Genomic DNA, 13,407 nt, shown 5'->3' with positions numbered 1-13,407 from the left:
GAGGAGAGGAGAGGGAGAGAAAGAGTGTGTGTACATCTGTGTTTGCCCTCACTGCAGTGACCCTAGTGTGCCGTGTCTCATCTGCCACCCAGGGGCGGTGTTGTTGGACCTGGACCAGAAGACTCTGCCTGGCATCGCCCACCAGGTGGTGGAGCAGATGATCATCTCAGACCAGATCAAGGCTGAGGACCGCGCCAACGTGCTCCGAGCCCTGCTTCTCAAACACAGGTACAGCACGACCACTACACCTACAAATCGTCTAGGACAGCTTAGTGAAAAAGACACTCTTAAGACGATCTCATCTCTTAGTATGGAAGTACGGAATACTGCCGTAGTTTTAGAAAATTAAGTGTTTGGACATTACTGTATTTATACTCTGGCTGTTGTTTTTCAACAGGATACATAAAACAAATCGCTGGAGTTCGTCTAACATTCTGATCTCATAGATGAAATGGCATTATTAGTTCAGCATGTCAATTCACACTGAACTTTCCATGCCTGTCCCCCACGCCGCCTGCTTCCTTGGTAGGTCCCACCTTGCCCTCTCTCACGCGATGTATCTCCTGCTCAACCTCTGTGTGCCTTTCCCTCCCTCCCCCCGTAGTCACCCGAGCGACGAGAAGGAGCACAGCCACAACCCCTTCCCCAGGAACATCTCTGCGGCCAGCCTGGGTAGCCTGCTGCCTCACCACCACAGCTCCAACCACATCCACCAGCCAGAGCCCTCCGTCACAGAGCCCCTCATGGGCTCGGCCAGCTCGGCGGAGCAGGAGACGCGCGTCGACGTGGAGAAGAACGACGTGCAGGTACCTACAGCTCCGGGTTGATTGATACTATGTGGTTTACTGTGGCGAATGTAGGTTGGATAACTTATTTGACTGACAGAGAGAGCAGGCAATAACATTGTGGTGGAGACATGTTTATTTGGATAGATATGTATCTTCTAGCAGTACATGGTTGAGTCCCTTTTTAATGGTTAAGGTCTCCCGTTGGTCAGCTAGACAGAGACCTGCGTTAACTACGTTATGATTTGGTGTTCTGCAACAGAAGGAGTCGACTCCAAATATTGGCATGCACAGGTCCAAGTCCAAGCATGAGCTTAAGCTGCTGGAGAAGATTCCAGAGAACGCTGAGGCCACTGTTGTCCTTGTGGGTGAGTTGAATTCTTTCAAGAAAGTACCCATTGTTAACTGAAAACGAACCAGTAAATACTGGCTGAAACAGGAGTGTAAAATATTGCAGTTTCCCAGATACTCTGTTCCTCTTTCCAGGCAGTGTGGACTTCCTGGAGCAGCCCACCATGGCGTTTGTCCGGCTGCAGGAGGCGCAGGAGCTGGACTCTGTACTGGAGGTCCCCGTGCCCGTCAGGTTCATCTTCGTCCTGCTGGGACCCTCCAGCACCAACATGGACTACCACCAGATCGGACGCTCCATCTCCACACTCATGTCTGACAAGGTCAGCGTGGGACCAATTTAGAGCAGACCAATGGATAGAGTGCAATAAAAAACATTCCGTGTTGTAATTTCACTGTTTTCAGTTTCCATTTATGTTTTCATTTGGTTTAACTGTTGTTACCTCTGAAACCTCACACAGGATGATGAGTATAAATCCTAATATGTCGTGTGTTTCCTTCCCCTTTCCATGCAGCACTTCCATGAGTCGGCCTACCTGGCGGATGACCGTCAGGACCTGCTCAACGCCATCAACGGCTTCCTGGACTGCAGCATCGTGCTGCCCCCCTCAGAGATGGGCGGTGAGGAGCTGCTCCACTCAGTCTCTCGCTTCCAGAAGGAGATGCTCCGCAAGAGGGAGGAGCAAGGAGCCCTGCTGGCCAAGGAGCCCAAAAGCCAGGAGGAGAAAGGTGGGGGAATTCTGACATTTTGGTCACAGAGAAAGGATGTCCTAGAAACTTTCCCAGCGTCTCAGACCGTTACCTGGATGATAATGTTTTAAGTTTCCTTTTTTTTCTTCAAACCAACTGAATTTTTCTAGTGCAGTATTTGAAATTGAAGTCCATGTTGAAACGGTCTGTGTTCATGTCTTCCAGAGGCCCTTCTATCGCCCGGGAAGCCGGGAGACGACCCCCTGCAGCGTACGGGACGCCCCTTCGGCGGCCTGATCCGGGACGTGAAGCGCCGCTACCCAAAGTACGCAAGCGACTTCAAGGACGCGCTGAACGCCCAGTGCGCGGCGGCCGTCATATTCATTTACTTCGCCGCTCTCTCCCCAGCTATCACCTTCGGAGGCCTCCTGGGTGAGTCCCCCAGGGGTTTAAGATGGCTAGCAAATTCTGGCACATTAACAGAAATGTTGATGAATGTACATTGTCCCTGTGTAAGTTCATTAAGTAAGGGGAACAATGAACAGGATGAAAAAACTAACCTCACCACAAATCCACCCGATACCAATCTACCCCAACCAACACACAACCAGACACTTAGCATGTGTTTAAGTCAGGCATTGGAGCTGTATTGAATGCTATTTACTAATGTTTTCAAATAATGTTCTTAGGTCGTTTCCTGAACGTTGCCTGTGCGGTTTCTTGACTGTGTGCCTTGTGGTAGGTGAGAAGACTGAGGGTCTGATCGGTGTGTCTGAGCTGATCGTGGCCACAGCGCTGCAGGGCATTCTCTTCTGTCTCCTGGGGGCCCAGCCGCTCCTGGTGGTGGGATTCTCTGGACCCCTGCTCGTCTTTGAAGAGGCCTTCTACTCTGTGAGTTAACTCAAACTGGATTCGGAGATGACATTCTTAACTACCACTGAAGAATCCCTTTTGTATTTCCCTGCTGTTGATGGTGTGTGTAACAATCATGTAACAATCCTTCCGTCAGTGTCATAACTTGTCACACCCTCTACCACTCTAGTTGCTTGTGTCCTAACCTCTCTCGCTCATATATATATAGTTCTGTAAGGGGAACGGGGTGGAATACCTGACGGGCCGTGTGTGGATCGGCTTCTGGCTCATCATCATCGTGGTGATAATGGTGGCCTTGGAGGGCAGTTTCCTGGTTCGCTTTGTCTCGCGCTTCACCCAGGAGATCTTCTCCTGTCTCATCTCACTCATCTTCATCTTCGAGACCTTCTCCAAGATAGGCAAGGTACTGTAAACCTGGCGCTCAGTTGACTATAGTATTGAAACTGATAGAAACTATTTAGTGCCCTTATTAATGCTAAAAGCACTTGAATTTGTAGAGGGGGGATCAAATCTGTCTCTAGATTGGACTATGCTCAGAACATGGGGTCGAAATAATACATTGCATAATATGATGCAAAATGCATCTTACTGTGACACATTCTGTATTTTTTAAGTTCTGTATCTTATACTTGATTGTTGACATACAAAACATTTTGGGACCGTATCTACAGTGAACTAATAAAACAAAATACCAAAAGATAGTTTTTGAGTGGTATTTTCCTTTAGACGGGTACGTATTTTGTGATTTGAGTGGCCCTGATCCGAGAACAAAGTGAATGGGACAGAAAGCCCGGCTATAATCCGGCCTTATGATTTCAGGAATGTTACTATTTTCAGACCTTTGCCAACACAAGACTTTGAAGGGATTATTTGTCTATGAATTAATCTCCATTCTCAGAACGTGTTTGTGCGGGGACCTTAAAGGTATAATGTCAGTTTTAATCTCTCTGAAGTCGTGTTGAAGTGATCTCGGTCGGGGGGAGGTAGTGTGTGCGTGCCTGCGAAGCGGTGCTTTAATGCGAGCCATTTTTCTGTGTTGCCGGGCAGATTTTCGTGGAGCACCCGCTGCAGCGCTGTTCCTCTGACAACAGCACAGCGGAGAACTCCACAATGGAGAATAGCCCCCTGGAGCTGTTGCTTGGCAACGGCACCATTTCGGTGGTGCCGGTGAAGGTCTGGAAGGAACCCAACACAGCACTGCTCTCCCTGGTGCTCATGTCTGGAACCTTCTTCATTGCATTCTACCTGCGCAAGTTCAAAAACAGTGCCTTCTTCCCCGGCAAGGTAAGATACAGAAGCATTATCAGGATGTATGTCAATTTAATACAAACTTAAACTCAAAAATAATTATGTTTAGTCTTATTATTGTCGAATCACAGAACATCCCTCCCTAGTGTCCCTTCATGCTGTTTTTGTGTTGTTCAGCTGCGTAGGATCATTGGGGATTTCGGGGTCCCCATAGCCATCCTCATCATGGTCCTAGTGGACTACAGTATACGTGACACGTACACACAGGTGAGCAGTACTGCAATGACAAGAACTCCAAAGACCTTCATTAGTTTGTTAATTGAATCGTCTCGAATATGCTTAACTTCTGTTTTACTGATAAATTCTATAGAACCAGTTTCTTTGAAGACATATTACGTCATGTCATTACCCTCTATAACACATGTCATTTTCTGCCTGACCTTGTGTAGAAACTGAGTGTGCCCAGTGGCTTCTCTGTGACCAGTCCTGAGAAGCGTGGCTGGGTGATCAACCCCCTGGGCATGGACACCCCGTTCCCCATCTGGATGATGTTCGGCAGCATGCTGCCCGCCCTGCTGGTCTTCATCCTCATCTTCATGGAGACACAGATCACCACGTGAGTCAGTGTCACACACACCTCTCTCCCATCCTCTAGGGTCTTCTTTCCCCAGATATTCAAATCAAAATCAAAACAAATCCAGCTTTATTTGTCACATGCGCCGAACACGAGTGTAGACCTTACCATGAAATCCTTACTTACAAGTCCTTAACCCTTCTTGAACTGCACTGTTGGTTAAGAAAATATTTACCAAATAAACTAAAGTAAAAAATAATAAAAAGTAACACAATAACATCATTAAAATACATGGTGTGAATAGACGGTATATACAGTGTGGTGAGGACATGCATGGAAGACATTACATTTGATGTATTATATATTTATCAGATTTACTCAACCATCTGCCTCCCTCCCTCGCTGCCCAGGCTGATAGTGAGTAAGAAGGAGCGGATGCTGGTTAAGGGTTCTGGCTTCCACCTGGACCTGCTGGTGATCGTGGTGTTAGGGGGCACCTCGGCCCTGTTCGGCCTGCCCTGGATGGCCGCCGCCACCGTGCGCTCCGTCACGCACGCCAACGCCCTCACCGTCATGAGCAAGGCAGTCGCCCCAGGTGACAAGCCCCGCATCCAGGAGGTCAAGGAGCAGCGGGTCACAGGGTTGCTGGTGGCCATCTTAGTAGGTGAGTGTCTTGTCGGCTAGATGTAGAATAGACTAGAATGGAAGATGTTTGGCACTTCTAAAAAGTTTAACGTAGCTTCCTCCCATTGACTCCTCCCTTCTCTAGTGATTTGAAAACATAGGATAAAAACAAAATGAAATATCTGTGACTTTGCTTCTGTTAACTTGGCTTTTCCCATCAGACTAAAAGAAGAGGCAACTGTAATAGAGTATTGAGATGCACTCATGTTTTCAGTCATTTCTCTATCTAAACTCTTCCTCCCTTGTCCTCCAGGCCTTTCCATCGTGATCGGAGACCTCTTGCGTCAGATCCCCATCGCTGTGCTGTTTGGCATCTTCCTCTACATGGGTGTGATGTCACTCAACGGCATCCAGTTCACCGAGCGCCTGATGCTACTGCTGATGCCCCCCAAGTACCACCCAGACCACACCTACGTCCGCAAGGTGACCACGGCACACAGTCACAGAGAGAAACTTAGAGCAGTGGCTCTTGGTCCGTATGCATTATGATCTGAAAGGCAAAACTGATTCTAGTTCAGAAACCCCTACTCTGAGACACTTGTTGGTTCCCAAAACCTTTTTGGCCCTGATCCACCGACTAGCTAGTCTGCCTGATACCAAACTCAAAGTCTTCCTGACTACAGAATCTGGAGAGGCTGATATGATGTTGTAGGCACGATGTGTTGATAATGAAGGGAGGGTGCATTTTCTTCTGTGTGTTTTTCTCATTCAAACACAACGCATACAGCCACACACAGCTCCCAAGCACCGCCCCCTTCCATTACAGCTCAGTGGGTTACAGCTGTCCTTTGCTGTGTACCACGTGGGTCGCATCAGCCATGCTACCGAAGAGAGCCTTTCCTGTATAATCCACTATATAAACCCGTAGAAGCTATTTACCCCAATGGGATACCAGACTGTGTATATATACTGTATGTGTTATACTGTATCATATGCATGATTTTATTGTCCCATTTCATGTGTATTACGGTAATCCACCACATTAACCCATAGTCACTGTGTCCCCCCCAGGTGAAAACGCTGCGGATGCACCTATACACGCTGATCCAGCTGGTGTGTCTGGCGTCGCTGTGGGCCGTCATGTCCACCGTGGCTTCGCTGGCCTTCCCCTTCGTCCTCATCCTCACCGTGCCCGTTAAGATGTTTCTGCTGTCACGCATCTTCACCACCCGAGAGATGCAGTGTGTAAGTTAGCCCACACGGCGGCACACTAGGCCCATTCACTAGCTTTAGGCCAATTCACTAGCATTCAACCTATGGGCCTTGGTCAAAAGTAATGCACTATATAGGGAATAGGCTGCCATTTGAGACGCATCTACTGTCTAAACTCTGAGGACATTTGAGGAGAGGGCCTTATGGCACATTATATGAAAAGCGTAGGGAGTTTCTACTTGAGGCTGTCTGATCTGCTTGTTCTTCAGGGGGGTTTTAGGCCTGGCTTGGCGTAATGGACTTTTTACCCTGTATAAAACGCTGTACATTTGATTGAAGAAAGATTTACAATTCATCTACCTAATTCAAATCAATCAATCTTAATCAACAGTATAGCTAGTGCCTTGCTCTAACATTCTGCTCTCTTCTCTCCCAGCTGGATTCTGATGACGCAGAGCCCATCTTTGATGAGAGAGAGGTCCATGACGAGTACTCAGAGATGCACATGCCTGTGTGACCCACACCATCATATGCCTACCTATCACTGGATTCATCCCGCAGTGGCCAAACCAACATGCCAATCACTCTACCAGCCAATGAGAAGCCTGTCCAAGGGAAAACCCTATATACCCAAATGACAGACCTTCAGACCATCATTGAGCTCTGTTGGTCCTGCCTTCCATTGATTTAACCACACCTGACCGAAGGGCAAAGATGTCGTATGCAGGCTTGGTTCCCTTTCAATCTCATTCACTTGGACAGAGTTCAATTGGATGCCATGAATGATTCAACGTTTTCATGACAACATACAAGCGGCCTCATGATGACACACAGCAGCAAATGGAGACCCATTATAGGGGGCATATCATGTCATCGGGAGGGGTTAGGGGTCGGAGCACTTTGTGGCGTTAGGGATGAATATCGACTGAAAGGTCCAACCAGTTCAGCATATTTATTTTATTCATCATCCATGTTTTTATATATTGCTACATATTTTTTTAAATATCAGTGGAGGAGAGGTTAAAATTGTGCTATATAGATTTATAATTTCAAGGTTTATTCCAATGACATGAGATATATATATATATATTAGTAAGTTGTTTAATACACAATGATACATTTTTCAACCCTGAGAGGGTGCGCTGATTCACATTGAATATGTGGATGATTACATATGGGATACATTCCTTGAGTCAATATATTTTAAAATATTGATATTTGATTTTGTTCTCTTTTTATGTTTAGCTCTTTTAGCTCACTAAGCGCCTTATTAAGAAGACGATAACTGTACTGAGGAACGTTGTAGATGTTGCCTTATTTGTTTTAAACGGCTGTAATTTCAACAGCCACTTTTAAGCTCTGAGCACTTTTTAAGACACCAAATTTGAATATTTGTTTTTGTGTAATATTAAATTAGTGTTTCATATTTGCCTTTAGGTGTCTTAGTCTATCAAATACTAAGCTGTGTAAGATGCCTTACATTTCTATGTATTTATTTATCTCCATACCATTCCATTAGCTAGTACGGAAGGAGTCAGATTTTTATGTTTCCAAACAATTACAAAGGAGACACAACCTGCTCCGACTGATATCAAGCTAATAAGGTAGTGGAGTCCAGTGGTTTTACCAGTAGTCATTACAACACAGTACTTAACAGGTCCGCAGTCACAGCGGTCTTGTGGAGATGTGATGAGATGTGGGAATCTGTCTGTGATTGTGTGGTTTGTTCTGGACAGAGAAAAGATATGCAAAATGCATGTTTATTTTTTTTCTTCAGTTATAATCATTTGTTTTCATCCAGTCATCATCTGTGCTTATTTGGCCGCTGTGGTGCCTCATGCTTAGCGGCAGAGGGGAACCAAATGTAACCAAAGTACACATGGTAGTACCAAATGCTTTCAAAGTACTGTACTGAACGTAAATGTAACTCTCCCCTAACTTTTTTTTTTAATGTAAATTGACCGGAACTATTTGTCCGTCCGTATATGTAGTCTTTTCACATGTATTTGAGGTACTGAAGTGGGATCCCATCTCTCAAGTGCTACACATTTCTGAAGTACTGTCTACATGAAATAGTTATACAGTTAAATGCCAAAATAATGGAAAAACCTGAGTAAATGAGGGATACAAATGATATTACGTGTGTGTGTGGTTCCAGAGTTAATTAAGCCGTTAACCCATCATGCTTAGCGTCATGAATAAAAATCGTGGGTGAGCTATTATTTTGGCTACCATGGCTTTGCCCTCATAAGATGATAATGCCCCCATCCACAGTGCACAAGTGGTCACTGAATTGTTTGATGAGCATGAAAACGATGTAAACCTTATGCCATGGCCATCTCAGTAATGCTTATGGGAGATTCTGGAGCAGCGCCTGAGACAGTGTTTTCCACCACCAACAAAACACAAAATAATGGAATTTCTCGTGGAAGAATGGTGTCACATCCGTCGAATAGAGTTCCAGACAGAATCTATGCCAAGGTGCATTGAAGCTGTTCTGGCTCGTGGTGACCCAACGCCCTATTAAGACACTTTATGTTGGTGTTTCCTTTGTGTTCACAATTAGGGTGATAATGCAGATTCAGTATATGTCCTGGGGGGGACATCTTTGTGTTCTCACTGTCATCCTGTCGGCATAAAACTTGTACATTTTTGGGGAAAGGACTTATTTGTTTCTTTTCTGTGTGAGTGGTTTTATTTCTTGCCAGACCTCGGTCATGTAAATAGTTTTGAGTGTGGTCAGAACAATCGAATGTGGTTCAGTCATCTCTGTTAATTGCCACCTGGTTAATGATGTTTCCAAAGTGGGCAAAGGGGTTCAGCAGGTCAAGACCATTCTCTTGCAACATTCCATTTTATCATACGTCTAAGGTAATTTGAGTAATTATATTATCAAGTGTCGGCTAGAAGCAAATGCATTGTCTAAAATGCATAAATGATACTGTTGACCAAATTTCTGTTCAGTCCGTGTAGAGTTGACAATCACCTTAGTATTGCCCATGCCACGGGAATGGCTTGAAGCCTTTTTACATATATTTTTATTATATGTACACGCACAGTACCAGTCAAAAGTTTGGACACATCCACTCACTCAAGGGTTTTTCTTTATTTTTACTATTTTCTACATTGTAGAATAATAGTGACGACATCAAAACTATGAAATAACACACATGGAATCATGTAGTAACCAAAAAAAGTCTTAAACAAATCAAAATATTTTTTTGATTATTCAAATTAGCCACCCTTTGCCTTGACAGCTTTTCACGCTCTTATGATTCACCTTGAATTCTTTTCCAACAGTCTTGAAGGAGTTCTCACATATGCTGAGCAGTTGTTGGCTGCTTTTCCTTCACACTGTGCTCCAACTCATCCCAAACCAGCTCAATTGCGTTGAGGTCAGGTGATTGTGGAGGCCAGGTCATCTGATGCAGCACTCCGTCACTCTCCTTGATCAAATTGCCCTTACACAGCCTGGAGGTGGGTTGGGTCATTGTCCTGTTGAACAACAAATGATAGTCCCACTAAGCGCAAACCAGATGGGATGGCTTATCGCTGCAGAATACTGTGGTAGCCATGCTGGTTAACTGCCTTGAATTCTAAATAAATCGCAGACAGTATCACCAGCAAAGCACCATCACACCTCCTCCTCCATGCTTCACAGTGCAAACCACACATGCGGAGATCATCATCCGTTCACCTACTCTGCGTCTCATAAAGACGCGGCAGTTGGAACCAAAAATGTCACATTTGGACTCATCAGACCAAAGGACAGATTTCCACCGGTCTAATGTCCATTGCTCGTGTTTCTTGGCCCAAGCAAGTCTCTTCTTCTTATTGGTGTCCTTTAGTAGTAGTTTCTTTGCAGCAATTTGACCACGAAGGCCTGATTCACGCAGTCTTCAATGAACAGTTGATGTTGAGATGTGTCTGTTACTTGAACTCTGTGAAGCATTTATTTGGGCTTCAATTTCTGAGGCTGTTAACTAATGAACTTATCCTCTGCTGCAGAGGTAACTCTGGGTCTTCCTTTTCTGTGGTGGTCGGAGCCAGTTTCATCATAGCGCTTGATGGTTTTTGCGACGGCACTTGAAGAAACTTTCAAAGTTCTTGAAATGTTGCGCATTGACTGACCTTCATGTCTTAAAGTATGATGGACTGTCATTTCTCTTTGCTTATTTGAGCTGTTCTTGCCATAACATGGACTTGGTCTTTTACTAAATAGGGCGATCTTCTGTATACCACCGCTACCTTGTCACAACACAACTGATTGTCTCAAACGCATTAAGAAGGAAAGAAATTAAACAAATTAACGTTTAACAAGGCACACTGGTTAATTGAAATACATTCCAGGTGACTACCTCATGAAGCTAGTTGAGAGACTGCCAAGAGTGTGCAAAGCTGTCGTCGAGGCAAAGTGTGGCTCCTTTGAAGAATCTCATATGAAATCAATTTTGATTTGTTTAACACTTGTTTGGGTTACTACATGATTCCATATGTGTTATTTCACAGTTATGTCTTCACTATTATTCTACAATGTGGTAAAAAATAAAGGAAAACCGTTTAATTAGTAGGTGTGTTCAAACTTTTGACTGGTACTAGTGTGTGTGTGTGTGTGTGTGTGTGTGTCTGGAGTTAGACCTATGAATATTATTTTTTACATGAAATGCACTCATTGATTGTTAAGCCATGTCTCTGTCTTTTCCTTCTCAATGTTAAGCACTTCTTCCCATGGTCTATGTCATGTATTTGTGCCTGAATAGATCTACAGCTGCACATGATGACCTTACATGTGTCACCTGAATATGTCATCAGCGTCCTATCTGTTTGTCAATGAAGTTCAATAGTTTTCACTTTTAGAATGCCCATGAATCGGGGCCCGTATCCATAAAGAGTTCCAGAGTAGGAGTGATATCTGCCTGGCTACCAAAACTCCTTGTTCCAGCCAAATGCTATGCCAAGCCCACAGACTATAGTTTGTTCTCTGCAATGAGTCTGGATCTGTGTACCTCCCTGACAATTTTTGTAACGCAAACACATTCTAACTGTTCGGATTGGTCCCAGAAACCGATGGGTTGGGCCAGAGCCAAAACATACTTGGGTAAAGCGGCGTTTTGAAAATTCATCATTGGCTTTGATATTCTGATTGGTTAGAGATTATCCAATTGCTGCTGACTTTTTTTTGTTTTGTACAACACCCCTCATTTTGACCTCGCCACAAACGACTTCAACGATGGCAGTCTCAGACTGAAGTATGTAGCGAACCTAAAACAGCGGAATATTTCAGTTTGAGTTGTCAGGCAATGATGATATAGGCTCAGATTTTCCTTTTAGATCCTAATGAATAGGATTATATGGGCAGAGGGGACCTGATCCTAGCATTCCTACTCTGAGACTTTATTAATCCACGTCCTGATCCCTCACATGTATTGCGTTAAGTGGCATTATGTGTTGTCTTAAAGGGTGTTTGTTGTGCAGATGTTTTAAAAGCTGTTACAGTAATGCATGACCATGGACAAAGTGGTGGGAAGCAAAATATGTTCGTTTTTTTGTGGAAACGGGGATGGATGGAGGGAAGGTATTCTGTACATGATTGGCAGAGCCCACCATAAACTTAGTTTTTTTTGGTAGTTCAATTTCAAAGGAAACACATAATATTCTGGGTGTTCGTTGCTTTTGTTCAGTGTACATAAATAGTTCAAATATTGATAAGTAAAGTAACTTTTATATTTAACTTGACCTGTGCTGTAGTGTTCTTTTTATTGAAGAATTCCACCAACATACAGTGCATTCGGAAAGTATTCGGACCCCTTGACTTTTTCCGCATTTTGTTACATACAGCCTTCTTCAAAAATGTATTTTTTAAATAAATAAAAAAGTACCTCACGACAAAGCAAAAACAGGTTTTAGACATTTTTGCTAAAGAAAACTGACTTCAGACCCTGTACTCAGTACTTTGTTGAAGGACCTTTGGCTGTGAATACAGCCTCAAGTCTTGGCACACCTGTATTTGGGGAGTTTCTCTCATTCTTGTCTGCAGATCCTCTCAAGCTCTGTCAGGTTGGATGGGGAGCGTCGCTGCACAACTATTTTCAGGTCTCTCCAGAGATGTTAGATCGGTGTCAAGTCTGGGGTCTGGCTGGGCCACTCAAGGACATTCAGAGACTTGTCCCGAAGCCACTCCTGTGTTGTCTTGGCTGTGTGCTTAGGGTCGTTGTCCTGTTGGAAGGTGAACCGTTGCCCCAGTCTGAGGTCTTGAGCACTCTGGAGCAGGTTTTCATCAAGGATCTCTCTGTACTTTGCTCTGTTCATCTTTGCCTCGATCCTGACTAGTCTCCCACTCCCTGCATCTGAAAAACATCCCCACAGCATGATGCTGCTACCACCATGCTTCACCATAGGTACCCTTCCCCAGATTTGTGCCTCGACATCCTATCTCAGAGTTCTATGGACAGTTCCTTCGACATCATTGCTTGGTTTTTGCCCTGACACTCACTGTCAACTGTGGGACCTTTTATATAGACAGGTGTTTGCCTTTCCTAATCATGTACAATCAATTGAATCTAACACAGGTCGACTCCAATCAAGTTGTAGAAATATCTCAAGGATGATGAATTGAAACAGGATGCACTTGAACTCAATTTCGAGTCTCATAGCAAAGGGTCTGAATACTTATGTTATACTTATATTGTGTGTAGATTGAAGAGGATTTTTATTTATTTAATACATTTTAGAATAAGGCTGTAATGTAACAAAATATGGAAAAGGGAAGGAGTCTGAATACTTTCAGAATGTACTGTATATTTTTTTTACAATTGACTTATACATTACTAATTCAAAAATGTTTTATGTTGAACTATAGAAATTAAAATAGATTTTCATCATGTTGAAACTAACCTCAGTTTTGTAACTAGGTCAAAAACGGAGCATGACCATATCTGCACATTTTCCTTTGTTGCTCATCTCCCATCCAAAAACAGACATCAGAGGCTCCCTCCCAGAAAAGCTTGTTTGTCTTTAGTGTTCATCCCAGAAGTCAAGTGGGTGGTCCTAATA

General features: G+C 44.1%; 1 protein-coding gene across 5 annotated transcripts in view; it reads left to right on the top strand.

The window, feature by feature from the left end:
- The window catches only part of LOC111953440 (anion exchange protein 2), an 87,829-nt gene extending 75,739 nt beyond the window's left edge, over positions 1–12,090 (top strand). For all 5 annotated transcript variants that reach the window (XM_023972699.2, XM_070435404.1, XM_023972698.2 and 2 more), the window contains 15 exons: positions 93–228; positions 605–806; positions 1,048–1,153; positions 1,272–1,456; positions 1,649–1,862; positions 2,049–2,255; positions 2,566–2,714; positions 2,905–3,099; positions 3,744–3,980; positions 4,122–4,211; positions 4,394–4,560; positions 4,929–5,182; positions 5,456–5,625; positions 6,214–6,387; positions 6,791–12,090. In XM_023972699.2, coding sequence (XP_023828467.1) covers positions 93–228; positions 605–806; positions 1,048–1,153; positions 1,272–1,456; positions 1,649–1,862; positions 2,049–2,255; positions 2,566–2,714; positions 2,905–3,099; positions 3,744–3,980; positions 4,122–4,211; positions 4,394–4,560; positions 4,929–5,182; positions 5,456–5,625; positions 6,214–6,387; positions 6,791–6,871 — 2,567 coding nt within the window. In that variant the 3' untranslated portion in view covers positions 6,872–12,090. The remainder of the gene's footprint in view (positions 1–92; positions 229–604; positions 807–1,047; positions 1,154–1,271; positions 1,457–1,648; positions 1,863–2,048; positions 2,256–2,565; positions 2,715–2,904; positions 3,100–3,743; positions 3,981–4,121; positions 4,212–4,393; positions 4,561–4,928; positions 5,183–5,455; positions 5,626–6,213; positions 6,388–6,790) is intronic.
- The last annotated feature ends 1,317 nt before the right edge of the window (positions 12,091–13,407 follow it).

This window comes from Salvelinus sp. IW2-2015, linkage group LG27 (genome assembly GCF_002910315.2).
Source record: "Salvelinus sp. IW2-2015 linkage group LG27, ASM291031v2, whole genome shotgun sequence".
Classification (NCBI taxonomy): domain Eukaryota; kingdom Metazoa; phylum Chordata; class Actinopteri; order Salmoniformes; family Salmonidae; genus Salvelinus; species Salvelinus sp. IW2-2015.
This window is presented reverse-complemented; position numbering and strand designations above follow the sequence as displayed.